General features: G+C 44.5%; 1 protein-coding gene across 3 annotated transcripts; it reads right to left on the bottom strand.

Moving 5' to 3' along the window:
* Positions 1-1,139: 1,139 nt before the first annotated feature.
* Positions 1,140-20,923, bottom strand: UTP14A (UTP14A small subunit processome component). 3 transcript variants are annotated; one of them, XM_047716150.1, is made up of 15 exons: positions 20,823-20,923; positions 19,470-19,545; positions 17,974-18,044; positions 16,781-16,845; positions 15,240-15,382; positions 14,782-14,937; positions 9,529-9,648; positions 9,336-9,430; positions 8,613-8,736; positions 8,453-8,530; positions 7,590-7,980; positions 5,108-5,514; positions 4,141-4,334; positions 3,912-4,011; positions 1,140-1,571 (listed from the first exon to the last, which is right to left on the bottom strand). In XM_047716150.1, the coding sequence occupies exons 1-15, from the start codon at positions 20,846-20,848 to the stop codon at positions 1,299-1,301; spliced, it is 2,319 nt and encodes a 772-aa protein (XP_047572106.1). In that variant the 5' UTR covers positions 20,849-20,923; the 3' UTR covers positions 1,140-1,298. The 3 variants fall into 3 exon arrangements, 2 of the variants coding, with proteins under 2 accessions (XP_047572106.1, XP_047572107.1); XR_007124799.1 differs by having other exon boundaries at positions 1,436-1,571; positions 4,233-4,334; XM_047716151.1 differs by having other exon boundaries at positions 1,436-1,571; positions 4,229-4,334.
* Between the last annotated feature and the right edge of the window lie 1,403 nt (positions 20,924-22,326).

Here is a 22,326-nt window from a genome sequence, read left to right on the forward strand (position 1 = left end):
AGAAATTTATGGTGTGGCTTTTGGCTTTGGAGTTTAGTCTCGGTTCCTAGTGCCTACTCAGTCATTACTGCGTAGCCCTGGATCACTACTCTGCATTCTTCCACCTGTAGTTACTAGTAGTTACTAGTTACCTTTGAGGTCTAAACATTGTGGAAGGGACCTGGAAAGTGATGTGCTTGGAAACCAGGGCCACACCGATTTGGGGAGGGCTGCAAAAGACAACTCTGTGGGGTTGCAGAGCTTTTGGCCCAGGGATTCCAAATGTCTGTGAAGTTCCTCAAACTGTACGTAAAATAGTGTCCATGTTTGTGCAGTTTTCTGGGGAGGGTTCATTAACTCCCATTAAATTCTCAGAGGGCTCTGTAGACACACAAATGAACACAAAATGAACCCACATCTTGGACTAAAAGGGCCAGGGAGTATAGCACAGTAATGGGTACATCCTTATGAAGTCTTAAGAAGTCTCTCCAATTCCTTGTTAGAAATCTCGGGTGCAGGGGCTCTTTCCATATAGATACATATTTGCCAACCAAAGACAGGCAGGTTCTTCAGAGCTGAGAAGCCCCGGGGAACTGCCACAGAGCAGTTGGACTCGAGTGCTGGTCCTGAGTGAGGAAGGAAAGGGAACAGAGCTTTACTTTTGGAAGCTCATCTACCTCATCTGTAAGATAAAGGTAAAAACTGTCTTCAGAATGAGAAAGGAAGTGCCAACTAGTCTAGATAGCAACGCCCGAGAGCTGGGCGGCTCAGGCGCGAGAACGACAGAAGTGGCTGGACTAAAGCTAACACCAGCTTTAGCAGCGCTGGAGGACCAGCCCAGGGCGCGATCCAATTGCGTGGTTCGTGCATGCAGTTTTTAGGTTCAGAGGGTAGGAGTATACGGTATTTAGTCACTGTAAGAGTATACGGTATTTAGTCACTATCCCTGACTCTTTGAGTGTGTTCTAGGGGATTGTGTCTGATACGTATTTCAGATCATAGGCTCTGGTAACTTCTCTCTACTTTAAATTAGGACTAACTACATAATCCTTGGTGAGAAAGTGAGGTTTCCCTGACAAATGTGACTGGAGAAATGCCATGGGGATCACCCAAAGGTATCCTGTCTGACTTGTGACAACACAGAATACATTCTAGTTAAATAGATAAAAATGCATTTATTTCTAAAATGCGGCTTAACTACACTTACAGTGTGCTAAGCCAGTCTCGCAATTGATCCTGCAGCTCGGAGTCAAATCGGGCCAATGGAGGAGCGGTCAGGGCTCCTAGTTCTGGGACCAAGATGTCACTCCTCCAGCAACTCAATCTACAGAGTTTTTCTTCAGCTGTTTTTTGTGACGTATGGAGAGTTGTTTTGGATTCCTCTGTACAACAGAGAGGTCCGACCTTGAGGAAGACCGGTAGCCCACATCCTCTGCTTTTATAGGCTTAATGATGTGACCTGGCTTGGTGACAACCTTCGGCATAGTCAGCTTTTGGAAGGCCCTCTGCGTGTTCCATGTAGATCCTATAGGGGTCTGGATGGTCCTTTCAAATTGCTGATGGTGTGTGAATGGATATGGAAGCACCCGCACCTGGAAAGGAAGGCAGAATGACTTGTCACGAGCCAGGCCTTGAGTGCAGCTGGTGAACTCTAATGACAACTGGCCAGGAGTTTAGTGCCCAGGTCACAGTTCTATGTGTCTGTGGTGAGCAAAGCTCCTGAGGTGTCAAGGCATCCCCAACACCCCCAGTCTAACCTTAGAAGTTCCAATCTGCTTGAGAACATCTGCCCCCACCCCAGGCTTACCCAACAATCTAGGAATTGAAAACCCACCCTGACACTGCCCTGTAGTGTAGGAACACTACTGCAGCTCCAGGGGGAGCTGGACAACTGCAGCTGGCCCTAAGTGGGTCTTCCTATACCAAACTGTGACTGCAAGACCTGTCTGGGCACTTGTGGGTCCCTGTCAATGTTGTGACCCTCCTACCCTCTTCAAGCTCTTTATTCCTTGCTTTCTTCTCCTTGATACACAGGACTGACATTTTAAGTAACCCAGAGGTTGACCATGAATCCTGAACTACACCAGGCTTTGATGCTTAGTTAGCTTCACCCTCTTTTGGCATCACAGAATGTCTGAGCTGGAAGGCCCTACATAATGGCAAAGGTCATCTCCCTTGGCCCCAGAATTTGGCTTAGAGAGGGGAAGTGATTTACCCAAGTAAATTATGAGCAGTGAGCGAGAATAGAACCCAGGGCTCCTTTCCTTGTTTAGTACTCTTTTCCACTCCAAAAATGGTACCTTCAGATATTTATGTAATAATCTTTAAAACACCTCCCCTGAAGGCCAAAGAAGAGGAAAGAAAAAACACCTCCCCTGAAGGCCAAAGAAGAGGAAAGAAAAAACACCTCCCCTGAAGGCCAAAGAAGAGGAAAGAAAAAAAAAAAAGACAAGCAGAAAAACCAGAAAGTTACAATCAGTAGTCTTTGGAGATATTCAGTGGAACACTCGAGAAGCTGAGCACTACCAGGCAGTCCTGGTAGTAGTGAAGGAAGCAGTTTTCTTTAGGTTAAGGGATGTCTTATGTCTTAGTGGGGTTGCTACCTAGATCTGTGCATGTCATGTAAAGTAAGAGAAAAAAAAAAACAACACCTGGGCAAAATATTCAGTCTTGGGAGGATTTTCTTTTTTCCTTCAGCTTGAAGCGTACTTTACTGCATGCTGGGACCTGCAGTCTATAGCTTATTAAAAAGATGAGGAAAATCAGGGAGATTCTTGGAAAACTGTCAGTTTATTGTGAACTGTAATTTTTTTTTTCAAAGGCAAGACTCCTGATTTTACTGAGGTCTACACTGCCCTTCCTGTCCTGGTGAAGCACCCTTTTAACCCTTTTCTCTCTCTTCTATCCTAGTGATCATTGCCTATTTTGTGGTTATAGATCTACAACTGGGATTACACTGGTTACAATTCAGTTTCCGCAGGGATTGGTTCACAAAGATCGATCAGTAAAGTGTTTACTGGACTGGTCATTTCTTACTTCTCTTTTGTACCTACTAAACAGTTTCCCCTCTTTTTCAGAAGAAAAACTACAACTCATTTCAATATTATACTGCCTGGGGACAGGTCTCAGGGTCACAGACTTTCAGAACTGAAGGGAACATAAAAGTCATCGAGGCCAGTCTTACTCCTGAGTCCCCTCTACACATGCTCATATCCCCGGGGCAACCCATTTGCCCTTTGGACTGGCGGAAAGTTTTTCTTTTCTTTCTTTTTCTTTTTCTTAAAGTAGGCTCCATGCCCAGTGTGGGGCTTGAACTGGTGACCCTGAGATCAAGAGCTGCATGCTCTACCGACTGAGAACCAGAAAGTTTCTCCTCAAGCTGAACTCTGTTTTTCCCAACTGCTACTTTATGTGACTATACTCCACAGGACAGCCTGCAATATACCTGAAGACCACGATCTTGCTCCAGTTTGCTTCTTGCTTGGGTAAATATCCCTGGCTTGTCATTGGACACAATTTTAATTCCACTTGCTGTCCTGAACGAGTACCGGTTTGTCTTCATTTTTCTTAAGATGCAGCTCAAACCTATGGCCTCTCAACATTATCCTGACTACAAATACAAGCCTGAGGAATGGTAATTCTTAGCTTGGTGAGACCTGTCTGCACTGGAATTGTCTGGGGTGCTAGCTAAAATCTCAAATCTGGGGGCTTCGCCATTGCTGCCAAGATTTTCCTTTAAACCTCAACCTCTTCCCAGTCAGAAATTAAAATGCCAGAATTGATCTGGAGTTATTCATCTCAGAGCCAGTCAGTGGTAAAGAGAACAGCTTTGTTTCTGTGGTCAAGATCACACATCCCTCTTGACCACAGAGCACTAGAATATTCCTCTCAAGCAAGAGAGTTAGGCAGCAAAGGGTTTCTCTCTCCCTCACCTGATGAGCTGCTGCATGGACATTTCGCTTCTCATTGATAATCACATTTGGCAAATTCTTGTCTTTTCTTGGAGGACCCTCAGGGGTTTTAATGAGAAACCTGGAAAGCAGAACGGCAGGATGTCTGACTAAGAACATTAAGGACTCAGTCAAAAGGGCAGGGAGGACGCATGAGGGTAAAGTGGAAGAACCTGGTGCACTTCTGACAGGCTTTCTTCCCTGTTCTTACCGGCGTCTCTTCTTGGCACTGGGCTTTAGGCCCATACCACCCCACTCGCCCCAGCCAGGCAGAGTCAGGTCCACGTCCTTTGGCTTACTCGCCTCCACAGCTTCCCTCTTCTCTTTCAAGAAGTCTCTGATGACATCATCCCCGGCAAAAGCTTCCTTTATCATCTGCTTTTGATCCCTCTCCTCTTCATCTTCCTAGGAAAAAGCAGGAATGAGAACTACAGCTTGCCTTAAGAGCCACGGATGAACCGCGGTGGTTCCTAGGGAGAATACCTGAATTTTGGGTTGTGACATTTTAGCGCCCCCTAGGGGGAAAGCGCTGAACAATGATGGTCTTGCAATATAAATGGATCAGTAGCCAATCATGCTCCAATTTTCTTTCCTCTAGGGTAAATATCCCTAGCTCATTATCATATGACACAATTTTAAACTTTCAGTAAGGAAGCTGCAGCATAGAAGAAGGAGTGGCCTGTGTTAGGAGGAGGAGCTCCAAGGGGCCTGGCCAGAACGTGGGTGTCCTCCAGCTTATATCCCTGAAAAGACAGGCGCCAGGGCTCTTCAATGGAGCTGTTTCAATTACTTAATCAGACAGTCTCGGACCATTTCAGGTCCCAGTGAATAGAGCACAACCTTGGCAACAGCTCAATGATTCACCTTTTGAATTGTCCTGCCTGGGATCTGGTCAGAGCTCTGAGTGCCTCTCTCTTTCCTCTGAGGGCAGGTTTAGAATCGCCCCAGGGAGGGTTTGGTAGCTCAGGATTTAAGATGTGGGAGTCTCAGCGGCACTCACATAGTGGTGTCTACTGAACGGTCACGGGACCAGCCTGGCCGCATGCTGCTCTGGGCCTTTCAACTGACACGTGCCCCAGCACCACAAAACTTCACTGATTCTCCTCCTCGTGCAAGAAGGAAACTTTCTGCACCAGCTCTGATCCCCCACAATGGCCCATGCCCCCAGGTCTGCTCACCAACTCCTCCACTGTCGTGGGAATGGCCAAAGACTTCACAGAAGGAGATTTTGTGGTCAGGAGGTTCTGTAGATCAATCATTTGCTCCTTCCTTTTCTTTTCCTTGGGAACATTAGGCTGAGTATTTGGGTTCCTCTCCATCTGCTGCCCTTCCCTGCCAGGCCTGGGGACCTCCTCATTTTGAAAACATCCTTCTTTGGCCAGCTCTTCTAGCTCCTGCACAGTGTGTGCTCTCTCTGGCCTCTGCAGCAACAGGGGTTCCTCTTCTGCTTTGGGAGGTCCCTCCCTCTGGACCACTGGAACTGTCCTCGTGGAACTCATATTCTGCTTCCCAGACTGAATTTTTTCCTTGTTGAGTTTCTGAGCCAGTGCCCTCAGTTCAGACAGCACCTCCTGACTGCTAGAATCTGGGGGAAGAAAGGAAAGCTGTCAGAAAAGGAGGCTGGAAGTTGCCTTGTCACGCAGCATTTACTGAGCACACTCAACAGTGAGCATTTAGGTGCTCCCATTCATGGGGCTCGGCACCACGGGGAAGAGAGGATTCCATTCGCTACATCTCTTGGAGAGTTCACTAATCATTGCCTATCAAGTAGCAGGCAATAGGGTTTAGTAGTTAAAAGCAGCATGTTGGGAAGCAGATGTCCTGGGTCCTAGTCCCAGCTATGCCAGCGACTCACTGCATAACTGGAACTGTGGTTTCATTTCCCCCTGCAGTGAACCCCGCCTGGAGAGATGGCCCCAAGTTCCAAATTTTTAAAAAAGCTGTTTTAACAGGTAGCCTCTGAATGCAACGTCACTGTAATTTATTATTTGTAATTTACACTGTCATTTCCTCTTTGTCCCAACCAAATCCAGCACTGTTTTATCTGAAGGCAGCATTTCATAATCTGCTGTGTCCAAGTCAGGTTGCTTGGCATTTTCCCGTCACCAGCAACATTTGAGCAAATACCACTAGGCTCTGACAGCCCTGAGGGAAATATGGCAGTGACACACTTCTAAACTCTTCTTTGCTTGACTTGAGTTGCTTCCATTCCCAAGTTCATCCTGCTCCCTAGCTTTGGCTTGAAGCCTCTGAAAAGCAACTTAAATGTGCCCTTTGGACACATGTATGCATATTCCACAAAGATCAAGGTCCTTGGCTCATTTTATTTGGGGTCCACAACTTCCCACTATTTTCGGACACTATTTGCCTGAACGTTTGGGAATATTCTATTAATTTATCATCTAAGGCAGTCCAAATCCACCTTTCATACCACAACCAACTGCTCTACACATTCAGCAAGAGAATTAGCTTTTGAGGAAGCCCAGGATGATTTGGCTTGCGTCCCGGGGTCATATAAAGACTGCTCCCACGATCTCGGCTTACAATGCTGCTTTCCAAAGGCCTCTTGGAAGTGACTGCCTGTAACTATTAATCCCAGAACTCTCCAGCTGAGAACCCTAAGTAAAGGTCCTATAATACATTCTAAACGTTCTTTCAAAATCGTTTTCACGGAAAAACGGAATCTTGCCATCAACTGAATCCATTATTTTTGTTTTTTTTTTTTTAAAGATTTTATTTATTTATTTGACAGAGAGAGATCACAAGCAGGCAGAAAGAGAGGAGGAAGCAGGCTCCCTGCTGAGCAGAGAGCCCGATGCGGGGCTCGATCCCAGGACCCTGAGGTCATGACCTGAGCCGAAGGCAGCGGCTTAACCCACTGAGCCACCCAGGCGCCCCATGAATCCATTATTTTTATAGGGAATAAAATCAGACCCAAAAATCTGCCCAGACAGCCAAGCGATTTCTGAATGTAGTTTCCTAAGCAGACTTTCTCTCCAGAATGGGAACTTTCTGACCTGTCTCAAGGGTGCTAAGGTTGTTAATATAAAATCTCTTGAAGATAACAGAAAATATAATACACAAATTGAGTCTGAGCACGGGGTGACAATTCTCATTTGTCATGTAGCCTGTGGAGTCCTTCATTCCTGTCAAGAAAAGTCTCACCCCACATTGGCACATATCAACCGATATCATTAAGTGCTAAAAATGCCACCCCTACTTTACAAACAAAACCGAAAACTGCAGCAGTATTTCGAAGAAATTTCATAATGCCTCAAAATCGGCCTCTGTGGGTGCGAACGGCCTTCCAGACTCACTGTTACCACATGCAGCTGGGTCTGGTTTGTGGGCACCGGTCATGTTAGCTTCTTCCCTTACTTCAAGGATGGAGTGGTTCTGTCTCTGATGACCATAGGCCCTCAAGAGCAAAAACATGTCCAGATACACCTTGTACAGCCATGCAGATGCCTGTGTATTAAATGCCTTTGAAGAAAACCGGTTACTATTAATCTGTCTTCTCTTCAGGGGCTCACAGTATTCTCTGGAAAGTCCCTAAAGCCTTATGACTCTGCTGCACGTGTGCATGGACAGTTTTCCTCTCTTGGTCCGTCCAAAACACTAGCACTGAGCAGTTCTCCATTCTGGTCCACCACAACTTACCTTTGGGCTCTTGTCTGCTCACTGGCTCGGCGTCCTGGTTGAGCCCAGACTTCCTTCGCAGTGATCGCCTTTCCTCAAATTCATTCAACAAAGTTTCTTCTTCCGCCCCTGGTCTGTCTTCTTCTTCCTCACTTTCAGAAGCCTCATGGGCCACAGGATCTGGAAGTTGCTCAGGGTCCTGGCCTTTGGCCTCTTTCGTGCCTCTGGAGTGATTCCTGAGCATCCAGGGGTTCGGTCCATCAGCATCCATCTGGATCTCATTCACTGCATCAGGGACAAGGTCACCCTCTTCCTCCACACCCTCCTCCTCTTCCTCACTGTTGGAGGCCACCTGGAGCTTCTGTGTCAGTTCTTTGTTCCTGGCCAATTGTTCCTGCATAGCCTGGCGAGCCTGGAGGAAGAAGTCACAGCACGAGCACCTTGTCATTAGTGACTGCAACGACACCTTTCCTGGTTCATTTTATAAAGCTGGTTCCTCTCAATTTGACTTAAGTATTTCTTACCGGTGCCTACTGTTTAAACTGCACATATACCACTGTGTTAATAGCTATGGAATAAAATGGGAGACAAATTCTTTGTCCTCAAGAAAATCAACACGTGAAACAAGGTTAAAAAAAAAAGCTCCTCTCCCCTTTAACTGGACTTGCCTTCAATGCTGTTTCCCTTTCATCTCTCCTTTTCCACCTTGTTTCTGGTTCTTTTCCTCTCTGCCTTAGAGATTTTTTTGATGCCTTTTTAGAATCCTGGTTTTCCATTCTTCCTCAGGGCTCTTCCCCAACTCTGCTTCTGCTAGCATCCTTATGGACTGATTTTCCTTTCTGTCCTCCAATTCCATCTCTTCTCTCACCCCGAGGATCTCTTACCTCCAGGTCATATTTGGCCATAATTGCCTTTGACTTGGCCCATTTCCCACTGTTCTGGTGCTTAAGGCTCATTCGCTCCTGGAAAGAAAAGGCAGAGTGAGATCCTTACCACTTTTGGGGGGAAGCTGATTCAAGGGATGGGGGCGAGAGGCAGCCTCACCATCATTCTGGCCTTTTCGATCTTTTCCAGTTCTTCCAATGCTGCAATAGGATTGACCTTCCGCAGCTTCTCAAAGTCCTTGAGGGCTTTCCTGGCCTTTCCTTTCTTCAGGACCTTGTGATACCTACAGGGTGAGAGGGCAGATTTAGCTGCAACACTGATGCCACACACAAAAGTGTCCCCACTCCCCAAGGGGTTTCCCTATGCAGGGGCTAGAATGGACATCACAGAGCTGGCTGACTATAGGGAACCAGTTTGGGACCTGAGAGGACTGGCAAGCCTCTCCGTCCCTGCAGCCCCCAGGGGCACACCTCTGCAGAGCAAAGAGTCCCCTCTGCTTCTAGAGCGCAAGGCAAGAGTAGAAGAAGTTCCAAAGAGGCCAAAAGGCAGGAAGGAAGCCCTACTGGCCTCAACAGCTGTAGAATTCAGAGCTCATTCTGCAGAACCACTCCGTGATGTCCTGGAAGGGAGAGAAAGTAATTGAACAGTCCTCTTTTTAGCAAAACCAAGATTGAAAGCCAAAGCCAGAGGAGAGGGCACTACCGAAGCAGGCAAAACTATGAGGTTGGACTGAGAAAAAAAAAATGCTAGTCACTCCTATTTGGGACCTCTTCCACATGACCCCAGTTGCTACGTCCAAGGTTCTTTCCTACGGACTCATGATTAGCCACATCACTTTCTTCCAGGGCGCACGCACGGCCACGTCAATAGGGGCCTCCTTACTTTTTGCTCTTGATTTTCTTTTCTCTTCGAGCCCTGGCCTCATAGTAGGACTGCAGGGCCCGGGCCCTCTGAAGCTCTGCTCGGCGCATCTTAGCCTACAATGAATGACATTCACAGTGACTCCTGGGCTTGAGTGCAAATGATGGGAGGAATAGAGCACATCTGGATGTATCAAAGGGCCTGTTACACTTACCTCTTCCAGGCTCATGGCTTTGAGAGAGGCCTTTTCCACGGGAGTCAGTAAAGGGTCTGTCATCGGCTGCTTGTTCTTATGGAGGAGGTTAAAAACTTCCTGCTCCAGGGGAGTTCTTGCCTTAAGGAGGTAACAGAACATTCCAAGTCTTAAGCCATGCTCCTAGCCTCCCTGTTTACAATCCTATGACCATCTACTTTATACTATAATGGGAATCACAAACTGGAAAGGATCGGCTGTTACAGCAAGAGAATGGGTTCCAGTCTCGCTGTTCAGCGGTGTAGATAAAACCTCACTTTTCTTCTGATTTAAGACAACTTCAGCAAGGGGCTTCTAAAGCTACTCTCTATCATCAAGGGGATCACTCTGTTCAGATTATCAAAATATGTAAAACAGAATACCATTCTCTTAAATATCAAAGCAGGATGCCCTTAAGGTAAATGCTGGCAGGATGGAGGAACAACAGTACCATACTGTCAGTTTTGATAGTGGAAAAAACAAAATGGTCCCCATATTACGTATATTTGAAGTATGTATGTGCATTACTGTATAGTCAGGAATTTAAGACTCGGGGGGTGCCTGGGTGGCCCAGTTGGTTAAGCGTCTGCCTTCATCTCAGGCCATGATCTCAGGGTCCTGGGATGGGGTCCCGCATCAGGCTCTGAGCTTAGCGGGGAGTCTGCTTCTTCCTCTTCCCTCCCCTTGCTCATGCTCACTCTCGCTCTCTCTCTCTATCAAATAAATAAATAAAATCATTTAAAAAAAGGAATTTAAGACTCTTATAAGCTTCCTTTAAAGAATACTTCTAGAAAAAAGGGGGAGGTTAGGTCTTAGCTTCCTGACAGTTCAAATTTAACTCTAGTCATTTTCTAATTTTGGTTCTAATCCCTTAGTTTCCAGTTAACTTTGCATGCTAGGTAGTCTCTCTCTCTATATATGAAATGAATGGACTGAACCAGTTACTTCACACGTCAGCAAAAGATGCTGTTTACTGCTTGACTGACTCTGTGAACATGGTTAAAACAATCAGGTTGATCATGCCATGGTCCACTTTGGCAAGGCACAAAGATACCCCTAGGCAACAGAGCCAGTTTCAAACCTCACAAATGTATTATACGTGGTTTTCTTTTTCTTTTTTTTTTTTATACGTGGTTTTCTTCAACAGCCATATACATCATGGTGGGTATTAAATTTACAAATATCTGGACAAATGCATAAACACAGATCACCACATGTTACACGGTGTTATTGATTTAACCATAAACCTATTCTACTGAATGGAAAAGGTGCACGTTCTTCCATTTTTAGTATTTGCAGTAGTGATCAATCACAGGCTACAAAATGATTTATATTACAATGTTGTAATCTCCCTCCAATTCAATTTGGAAACATTTATTGATTGTAGCTACATTCCAGGCACTTGTGCAGGGTGCTAGGAATACACAATTGATTAAGATTGTTCCTGTCCTCATAGAGCTCATAGCCTTTCAGAGGGAAGACACATGTACCACTGGCAACATAACAGGCCACATGTTAGTCCATAGGAGCTATCACAAAGTAAGTGAACAATAATTTTTTTATTATTTTTTAAAATTTCTCTGACAGAGAGAGAGATCACAAGTAGGCAGAGGCAGGCAGAGAAAGGGGGGGGGGGAGCAGGCTCTCCGCTGAGCAGAAAGCCCGATGCAGGGAAGGCAGAGGCTTAACCCACTGAGCCACACAAGTGGCCCTGTGAACAGTAATTTTAATTAGGAGGTGGGTTAGGCTTGGGGAAGGACTTTTTGATTTAGGTTTTGAGGCATTAAGTACAATTCTGTAAGGGTGGCGGGGGGCAAATGGAGGGGAGTGTAAATAAAAACAGATATATAGAGAGATATGTAAGGGAAAATGTTTTGTCCAGTGTAGTTAAAACACTAGGCGCTTCTGTTTCATTCTCTAAGTAGAGAGCCTTTTGAAGGATTTTAAGCAGGGGAGTGACAATCAGTTTTGTGTTTTGGAAAGAAAAAAATCCTGGTGATCATGTAAGGATTTATATGTAAAGGCCAAATGACAGGTGAAAATGAGAAGAGGAACCAGGGATCTGAGAGCTATTATGGAGAAAATTTACACGAATAGCCCACTATGTGGGCTGGGGAGGGGTGGCAGTTAAGGGGGGAAAGGGGAAGGTGAAGGAGGGGTAGAAAGAGGAAGAATCAGATGGCTGAGGTTTCCAACTTAAGGGACTGGGGCAGTGAGTTATGCTGTTGACTCAAATACAGAATGAAGGAAAATGCCAAGCTTACTTTGTTGTGTGTGAAGTTTAAGGTGCATACGGGAGACCCAGACAAGGCCTACTACTGGTTGCATGGAATATGGGACTGGAGCTCAGAAGAAGGCATCTAGACTGACGTGTAGTATATACGGGTGACAGCCAAAAGCCATGGAATTTACAGAGCAATAATAAAAGGAACTAAGGAAAAGTCTGATAGATAAGGAGAAAAAAAAAAAAAACAAACCAAACCAGGTCATCACAGCGCTAAGGGAGGAGAGGGTTTTTTTTTTTTTTTTTTAAACCAATGTGATGTGTCAATAGTGTCCGACAGGCTGAAGCCTCAGAGGGCTTGGGATTTGGCATTTCAGAGGCCTCTCACTAATGCCTGCTGAGACAAGATTCAGTTAGGGAAAGAAGGTAAGAGTAGAGAGGCAGTAGTGGAGACCAGCTCTTCCCAAAGCATGTTCTTCATCAGCTAACTAGATGTACTTTATTTTTTTTAAGGTTTAAAATTAAATTTATTTGATTTTTATTTGTACACTCTGGGTTAGAGTAAGTCAAAGAGGTTTCTTTAGTGTCTTCTCATAGCCTTTAAAATGCTAGTGTATATTATGAACTGCCAATTTCCAGCAGGGGCATGCAATGTTTTCTAGCAACGGAACCCTGCCTTTTGGGGGGCATATTGAGAGACTAGCGTTTTTGAGAACACGGGTAATGCCAGTGTAGGCTGCTAGGGGCTGGGAAGGTACCTTACATCGTTTTCTAGTACTCTGCAGTTTACAAATGCTTTCTCATGCATTATCCCATTTAAATATTCTTGGAGTGAAATGGAATTTTAGGAAGCTGGGCCAAAACTATACTATAGACTTTCTGGATTCTTAATCTCCAGAGTCCTTGGTACTTTGAATTCTAAGTTATAAGAAGATAACTCAGTTGCTAACCAGAAAGCACTCCCCAACCTAACCATTTCCTTACTGCTCTGTGCCATACCAGCCTAATTTCTCAAAAATGAATCTTAGAGGGCACCTGGGTGGCTCAGTTGGTTAAGCGTCTGCCTCTGGCTCAGGTCATGATCCCACAGTCCTAGGATCGAGTCCTGCACTGGGCTCCCTGCTCAGTGGGGGGGGTCTCCTTCTCCATTTGCCCCTCCCCTCTGCTCGTGATCTCTCCCCCCCCGCCTCGCAAAAAGAAATGGAATCTTTAAAAAAAAATGAGTCTTAGAATAAATGGTACAGTAGTTTTATGTATAGCATTTTGGGGGGGGCTCCACTGTCTTGCACAGGGAGTTCCTGGAGAACACAGGTTTTGCCATTCTTAATGCAACCTACTCCTCCACCATCTTATGTTTAATAACCAACTAGGCATTTTCCACCTATCTCCAAGATGACACTGTCATTTGGAAAAAGGTACAGAAGAATGTGCAGTAGCGCACTGCTACTCTTTTGATTTAAAAAAAAAAAAGAGAATAGCAATGAAACTTTTAGGTTAACAACAACAAAAAACTTACAAAAGTGGTTATTTCTGAGTGAGTATGGGGGTAAAAATGAGCAGATGGGGGACAGGGGTGGGGAAAGACTTTTCACAATATATCTTCTGTACTTTTTATTTTTGAATCCTACAAATTGTATTACCTCTTAATTTTTTTCCTAAAGTCTCCCTTCCATCCTGCAGCCACTTTAAACCTGATCTCTTTTTCATGTGGAAAAGGAAGCATCCTAGAAAGAGAATGATAGCGACTTCAACAACAATATCTGAAACAGAGCTTAGCCCTGTAATACGCAACAACTTGCTCAATGTCTAGCTATGACAGCAAGCCACATTTACTTTGATTAGTGCTAATTAGCTCAAGTTCCTGACACATAGAACATTATTATCTCTGGATTCTTAGAAAGCATAGAATATTCAAAGAAGAAGCATGAAGATGGCATCTATCCATAGTTTGGGCATTGCTTTTTTTTTTAAAGATTTTATTTACTTATTTATTTATTTGACACAGAGAGAAGTCACAAGTAGGCAGAGAGACAGGCAGAGAAAAAGGGGGAAGCAGGCTCCCTGCTGAGCAGAGAGCCCGATGCAGGGCTGGATCCCAGGACTCTGAGATCATGACCTGAGCCAAAGGCAGAGGCTTAACCCACTGAGCCACCCAGGCACCCCAAGGCATTGCTGTTCTTGATTATTCCTACTTAAGAGAGAATATCCCGTTATAGACTCCATGAGCAATAACATATTGGAAAAGGAAATCTAATTGAAGTTATTCACAGACTAAAAACTGAGACTTTGGTGACCAACACAGGATTACCAACAAAGGCATAATTACCATTCCACCCCCAGTGCCATCATTTACTACCACCATCATTTCATAAAAGCTATTTTGATGCTATTAAAATGGAAAGCTTAACCTCACAGTAAAGAAGAGCTGGTAACCTTAAATCTCTCATACTCACAATTATCCTTTTTAGTTCAGACAAATAAAAAATTTGCCAGGGATTAGTGTTTGGACAACCCAGCTCTGAGATAACTTTTTTATTTTCTGTAGCTCAGAGTCATGAGTTACTTGCTAAACCGCTAGTCATGCCCCACGATACATTATATGTTAATGTGGTAGTCCTTTATAAGCAAACTTTGATTCCTCTGCTCATATGTAGTCCTCCTAAGGCTCAGTAACACCGCTGAGTTCCTGATTTTCCCTAGATCAGAATGTGGCTGTAAAAGATTTTTGAAAACTGGGGTGTGAAAAAGAAAACATGACCCTGTTCCCTCTCTATAGGCAATCAGATGCTTTCACACAAAAACATGGAAATAACCATACGCTGTGTGCTACAAGTGGATGAAGGGCGACTATAGGGTGATTCTATGTAGTGCAGGACTGACCATGAGTCTTTCTACCCCCTCTCTCCCTTCCTTGACTGCTAAACTAAAGACTGCAGCTGGGGTTTTGGTTTACCAGGTACAGTCATATCAATCTCACCTGCCAAAGTGCAGTTTCCTGGTGTGGCACTCACCTTCCAGCCACTGAGCACATGTTCGATGGGAGCAAAGGCTGACTGCTCCTTCTTCAGGGGAAAAACCAGCTGTTCTGCTTGCCGGTTCTTCAGGACGATGGGATCCCATTTGGAGAGGGCTCGTGAGGTTTTATTGAATGCCACTTCCCTGTGGATCTGAAGCAGGCAAAGTACACGAAAGGAAAGAGCCACAAAATTAAGCACCGAACTCTAAGGCCCAGCAGGGAATCAGGAGCCAACGGTTCTTAGCCCAAGAAAGAGTCAGCACATTAGAGAGTAGCTCTTGCTTACATCTAAGGACACATTCCCTCGGAGGTGCATTTTAATCTTTTCCGTGGCAGTCACAGCCCCCCCACCCCGACCATGTTCCAGGCTTCCCCCCACCTTCCCTTCTTACCCTATTTTTCCTTGTCAGTCCGATTTCTTCCCCTTAATAGACCACTTTCTCTAGAACTCACCCTCTCAACCTCTTCTTTGTTAAGGGGTAACTCCACAGTCTTCTTTGATTTGACTCTATTCAGTTGCTTTTTCACAACAGCCAATGAGGATGAAGTTTTAACAGGCCCAAGTAGATCTGAAAGGACTAGCTTTTCTCCCGATCCTGCAGAAAAGGCCAAACTTTCTGGTCAGACTGAGAAGAGAGGCAAAAATCTCCACATAACATAGGGAGACACCTCAGTAGAAAATGCTGGTAGACAGGCCAATGTTTAGGGAAGCAGGAATAACTCTCTTACTTTAACTGCCAGCCATAGTGACACCATCGCTTTCCTACATTCCCAAATATGCTGACGGGTGGAAGAGAGGAGAAAATTATTTATTTTAAAAATACATTTGCTTTTCTCTTGGTCTTTCTGCTTCTACTTTTGCCTCACTGTACTTCATCCTTCACACAGCAGCCAAAGTGTTATTTTGAAACTGTAAATCACAGGCTGTCAGGATCCTGCTGAAAATCTTCCAATGGCTCCCCTTTAGACTTAGAACCACATCATTCTAAAGGACACAGCCCAGTCAAACTAAAGCAGCCACTTAGTCATTTTACTTCATCACAATGTTTTATATCTTCCCCTTGATGTTCCCTTAGAATGTTAGACTCCATGAAGCGTTTCTCCCATCTTATTCTTCATTGTAGCCCCAGTATCTAAGCTGTCCTGAAACTGATACATGGTAGAAATATGTTAAGTATTTGTTGAATGATCAAGTTTGAAGAATACATTGTTATTTGTTCCGAGGGGTTACATTAGTGGTTACTAGAAACCTAGAACTCACTGGAGCTGCCTAAATTGTGAATATGGTGAAAAAGGTATGGCATCTAGACTTCGTATCCAGGTTAAAATCCCAACTCTGCAATTTACTAGATTGTGTATTCACATTAGGGGTGAAATCTCTCACCCACGGAAGGGATGAAAATTGGTTTTGGAGGTGGGGGAGTGGTGAAAAAAATCCTAGATATTCCCAGCTTCTGTGTTCCCCCAAAGCTCAACCCTACCCAACAAAACTTATTCCTTGTTATCTGATTTCCTGGCTGTGGGCGGGTAGGAGTGGGGTGGGGGAGAGGTAATGAAAAAAAAAAGTCTAAAAAGGCTTCTCAGAGAATAATAAAGAAAAGAGGTTGAGAAACATTGTACTAGGTGAAGGTCCTTGAGTAAGTAACTTGACTTCTCTGAGCTCCAGCAGATTATCTGCCTGTCCAAAATCAAAGCACTGTAAGAACTGAAAATAAAATCAAGAATTTGATTAAGCTAGTGAGAAGCAGCTGCCTTCAGTCATGTCCCTGTACCGCAGAAGTAGCTCATGAGTGGGAGACCTTGACTGTGGTCTTCACATCTTTCTTCTAGAAATGGAAAAAATTCACGCCCATCTTTCTTCACCCACTCAGTTAAGTATTTATGGTATGATCCATTAACCATAACAAGAACAGTTCCAGGGGTGGGGGTGAAGTGACCACTATGCTTTTAACTTCACAAGCTCCATGAATAAATTGCTTCCTTTGTTAACTTACCTTCAGAAGTGACACTGAACTCTGACACCTTCAGACTAGCTTCAGATCTCTCAGCCAATTTCCACCTGAAATTAGGCAAAACAGAATATAGTACATTTCCCCATATTTTGCTGGGGAAAGCACTTCTCTTTTCAAACAAGGGTTTGGTTTCATGGATTTCTCTTCTAGAATCAGGTTTTGTCACAAAGAAACCAGGAAATCTGTTCCTAGTCTAGACTTGGTTGTCTAACCATCTCTCTCTTTTTTTTTAATGATTTTATTTATTTATTTGACAGACAGAGATCACAAGTAGGCAGAGAGGCAGGCAGAGAGGAGGGGGAAGCAGGCTCCCCACGGAGCAGAGAGCCCGATGCGGGGCTCGATCCCAGGACCCTGGGAATCATGACCTGAGCTGAAGGCAGAGGCTTTAACCCACCGAGCCACCCAGGCGCCCTGTCTAATCATCTCTTAATGTAGACTCAGCCACTCAAAAACACAAGGCAATATGAAGTAGGCACAGTGGAAAAGGCATTGGACGTGGTTTCAAACATACCTAGATCTGAATCCTGGATCTGCCACTTATGAGCAGAATGACTTTAGGACAAGTCAATTAGCTTTTCTAATGGGGATGAGTAGTTCCTAGTCAATACTTCAAAAGACTCTAAGTATGGATTAAGAATTTAAATGCACAAAGGCCTAACACAATAATTGCTATCAATTACATAATGCTTATTATATGCTGGGCATTGGTTTAAGATCTTTACACTTACTCACTCATTTAAATGTCACGACCCTCTGAGGTAGGTAATGTTTTTAATCTTATTTTCTAGTTGAAGAAATTTAGGTGCAGAGGGGATAAAAATCTGGTTACACAATCTGTTTCTAAAGTATATGCTCTTAATAATATGCTGACACTTTTGTCTTCATTGTCTTAGGCACTCAATGAATGTTTTTTTAAGACTTTATTTATTTAAAAATTTTTATTTGAGAGAGAGAGAGAGAGGATGCGGCAGGAGCACAGCAAGGGGGGCAAGGAGCAGAGGGGAGGGAGAGGGACAAGCAGACTCTATGCTGAGGGCAGAGCCCAACTTGGGCTTGATCCCAGGACCCTGAGATCATGATCTGAGCTGAAACCAAGAGTCAGACACTCAAATGACTGAGCCAGATGTTCAAATCAGCTAGTTATAACCTGTTCAAACGGATGAGAATGTTACCTATTCTTTCCATCAAGGGAACTGATTGCTTCCAGAAGCTTTTGATGCTTTCTCTCTCCATCAATGTCCACCTAGACACAGAAAAGGAAAAACCACCAGAACAATAAGGGAAAGGAAAAGACAGCATAGAAATCTCTTGTTCTTCTGGTCAGTGGAGGATTGGGGAATCAGATGAGGTCTAGTGTACAGGCATTCAAGCTCAAACAAAGAACTGCTTTAAAAGCCAAACTCCTTCCTTATAAGGACCATAGTGCCTAGTGATCTGTAACTAATGTCATGCCTCTGTCTTAATCAGTCTTGAGAAGAAAAGTGCTATGAGAATGCTTCTCTATAGAATATATAGCATGATCTGACACAGAAACATTTTTAAAAAACACATTTTAAGTAGTTTTGTCAGGAGAATAGAGAGTTGGAATTCCTAGAGCATCTGCTGGAGAGCCAGCTTAATCACATATATGTATATTCCAGTCAGAAACAGTCCATTACTTATGATGGTTTGACTTACAATTTTTTTACTTTGTGATGGGGAGAAAGTGACACACGTTTAGTAGAAACTGTATTTTATTTATTGATTTATTTATTAAATTAAAACAAATTTATTTGATAGACAGAGATCACAAGTAGGCAGAGAGAAAGGGGAAAGCAGGATCCCTGCTGAGCAGAGAGCCCAATGTGGGGCTTGATCCCAGGACCCTGAGATCATGACCTGAGCCAAAGGCAGAGGCTTTAACCCACCGAGCCACCCAGGCGTCCCTAGAAAACATATTTTAACTGTGAATTTTGATCTTTTCCCAGGTTAGCAACAAGGGATATGATTCTTGTGATGCTGGCCAGTGGCAATGAGCTGCAGCTCCTGGTCAACCACATGATCATAAAGGTAAATAACTGATATACGTAGAACCTTTCTACGCCCAAACAACCACTCTGTTTTTTATTTTCAGTACAGTATCCAATACTGAGCTATTGGATGAGCTATTCACCACTTTATTATCAAATAGACATTGTGTTACATGATTCTGCCCAACTGTAGGTTAATATAAGTGTTCAGAGCAAGTTTAAGGTGGGCTAGGCTAAGCTATGATGTTCAGTAGTTAGATGCATTAAATGCATTTTCAACTTATAATATTTTCCATTTATGATGCATTTGTCAGGATGTAATGCTATCTTAAATTGAGGAAGATCCGTAATTAAATACCTCTACAAAAATCTAAGCTTGGGTAATAGGGAAATCATAAAATGAAGGCCATGTATTTTGGTCTTATATACTCAACTATACTTAGGCAACTTGGAAACAGTGTATGTTATGCAGTCTTCAAGTTTCCATAGCACTTAATACAATATCTTATACGTGAAACACTAAATAACCATTTGTAATTTATTTGCAAGACCTGAAAAATATAAACAATGTTGCCACCATTTTTTTGTTGAGGAATGTGCTGTCTACCCTGTGAGGCAGAAGGGGAACCAGAGAAGGCAGTTTAGCAGCTGTCACCCACCTCATCTTCACTGGGGCTCAAGGCGTAGTCTTTGGGCAAATCCTCTAGTTCTTCCTGCTGGCTTAAAGCCAGAAGGCTGTTAAAGGAGATAAAAGAGAAATATTATCAATTAAAATAACTTCTATTACAACAATCTCTAAAACATAACTTCAGTATTTAAGCACAGAATGGCCCCATCCCCTGGAAGAGGTACAAACCAAGCAGTATGGGCATTTCAGAAATTTGCCAAAACATTAAATTTAGAATGAAGTCAGGCATCATCCCCATGGGGTGAGCAGTGGGTGGTGCCCCCCCTACAGAACTGCATGGAATGAAAAAGAGCTAACTCTCTTCAGTGATTGGTACTGCATTTTCCACTGACTTCTGGGAGGCTGTAAAAATCTCAGACTCTAGGTAAGGTGATAGAAGGCACTGTTGCTGGCCCTTGAGGCCATGCAGTTTTACCATTCATATTTCTAGATAATTTTTTAAAAGTTTTATGTATTTGATACAGAAATAGAGAGTACAAGTAGGCAGAGCAGCAGGCAAAGGGAGAGGGAGAAGCAGGCTCTCCACTGAGCAGGGGGTTCGATGTGGGGCTCCATCCTAAGACCCTGGGATCATGACCTGGGCTGAAGGCAGCCGCTTAACCAACTGAGCCACCCAGGAGCTTCTCCATTAAGATTTCTAAGCATCCTCCAAATGGAAGACACATTTACAGGTGCAGCTTACTCCAAAGTGACATGTTGATCACTTGTTCCCAGGAATGGGGAAAGGAATAATTGGACGAAAGCAGTTGAGTTAACAGTGTTTCCTGGGGCTTCCTCGGCAAAGTAGGTACTTAACTAAGGAGACTGGTACCCTGAACCAAATTATAGACTCTACTACCTAACAGTATGTACCAATCTTTGCAAGGCAACCCTTACTAAACGGATTATATTTAGTTCCCCTATCAGGGGGAGGGGATAAAACATCAGAGGAGAAAATGTCACGAATGACTCCAGTTAGCAAAGGTTTCCAAGATAAGGGGAATTTATAACTGTCTCCCAGTGCAGAGAGTTAAATGCGCCTCGGCGGCAGCAGCAGCAGCAAACGGAGTCACGTGATGAGGAAAGTGCAACAAATTAGCTGGAGAGGGAGAGTCCGCGTCAGGACCAACAGGGATGAGGCTAAAAAACTGGGAAGCGGAGGGAGTGAATTAAATTAAATCAGAAGGACTTTTCAAGGATGTTATCGCGGAAATTGTAATGAATGGTGAGGTCTTGGAAGAGGAAAAACTGTCGTCTGTTAAAAGGCGGCTTCCAAATTTCAAAAGTCGGGGGACCCAGCCCCAACAACACCCAGACCCCCCCCGCTCCGATCTTTATTCCTCACCTTTCTGCAGCCCCGACCTCGCTCATCTCAGCAGCCTGTCTCTCACATGGGCCAGGAGCGGAAGCCGAAAGGAAAGCAATTTCCGTGCCGGCCGCAAAGCAATTTCTGCTTCCGCCAATCACGCGCTGCGTGTAGCGTCACTTCCGCCCCGCCCCAAGGCACACAAGAGGCTGGAGACACTTCGGGAGGGGCCTGCTGGAGACTGGGACACTGGAGTTTAAACCCTGGCAGCGGGCGGAGCTTTGCTCCCCCCCACCCCCGCCTACTCCCCGTCATCTCTGGAGAGCGCCGCTGTCCGCGCTCCCAGCTTGTGGTTTCCTCGTGGCCCAAGGTGGGTGAGCTTAGGGCGAGGGCGCTGCGCTGTCGGGGACCGGCCAAGCCTTGGTTGTCGCTGCCTGATCCGAAAGGAAAGGCTCCCACGCCCGTCCGTGTTCCACAGCGTCCTTCGAGTCCGGCACCGGCCAGCTCGAGGCTTTCTAGAATGCCAGGGAAATGGCTAGCATTGTGTTAGACCCCCGAGATTCGTCGGTGAACGAAGCAAGTTTCCTCCCCTCCTAAGGAAAAAAAATTTTCTTTCGTCCTGTGCTCCCTGGTCATTGAAGCTCCAGTTCCACCTACCCTAGGTAACAGAGCTTCTTCCAAGAATGGGCTGTGTTGGTGGCTGCAACGTCCTCACTTCACATCCAGTGTTAAGACTTTTTTTTTTTTTAAATTAAAAAGCGGAAAAGTAACATACGAAAACACACTCGTCCTCTATTTTAACCCGCTTCCATTTTGCTTTTGCCCCACTATTCCGCTGAAACTGCTCTGAACAAGATCCTCAGTGACACACTAGGTTGCTAAATAAAACGGACACTTCTCACTCAGTCTTTGTCTTCCCAGAACTTTGTGTGGTATTTGATACTGTTGGTTGGTTTTCGTTATTCATACTCAGGAAATGTTTTTGACATTTACTGTGTGCCAGGCCTCTCGGCGCAGGGGATACACTGGTGCACAAAACAGACATGTTCCATGGCTTCATAGGACTGACTTTCTCGTGGGATTATAGATAATTTGTCGGTATTGAAACTCCATCCTGGGCTTGCATGACAACACTCTCTCCTGGCAACTTCGCTTCATGGCCATCTTCCTCAGTCTTCACTGCTGGATACTTTTTCTTTTTTCTTTTTTTTTTTTTTTTTAAGATTTTTTATTTATTTATTTGACAGACAGAGATCACAAGTAGGCAGAGAGGCAGGCAGAGAGAGAGGAAGGGAAGCAGGCTCCCTGCCGAGCAGAGAGCCCGATGTGGGGCTCTATCCCAGGACCCTGGGATCATGACCTGAGCCGAAGGCAGCGGCTTTAACCCACTGAGCCACCCAGGCGCCCCAACTGCTGGATACTTTTTCTGTACTTATTCCTTAAATGATGATGTTCCCCAGGCTCTGTTCTCAACCTGTTTGTCTATTCCACGTGCTCTTCTTTAAAAAAAAAAAAAAAAAGGTTATCTATTTATTTATTTATT

This window comes from Lutra lutra, chromosome X, assembly GCF_902655055.1.
Source record: "Lutra lutra chromosome X, mLutLut1.2, whole genome shotgun sequence".
In the NCBI taxonomy this organism is placed as follows: Eukaryota; Metazoa; Chordata; class Mammalia; order Carnivora; family Mustelidae; genus Lutra; species Lutra lutra.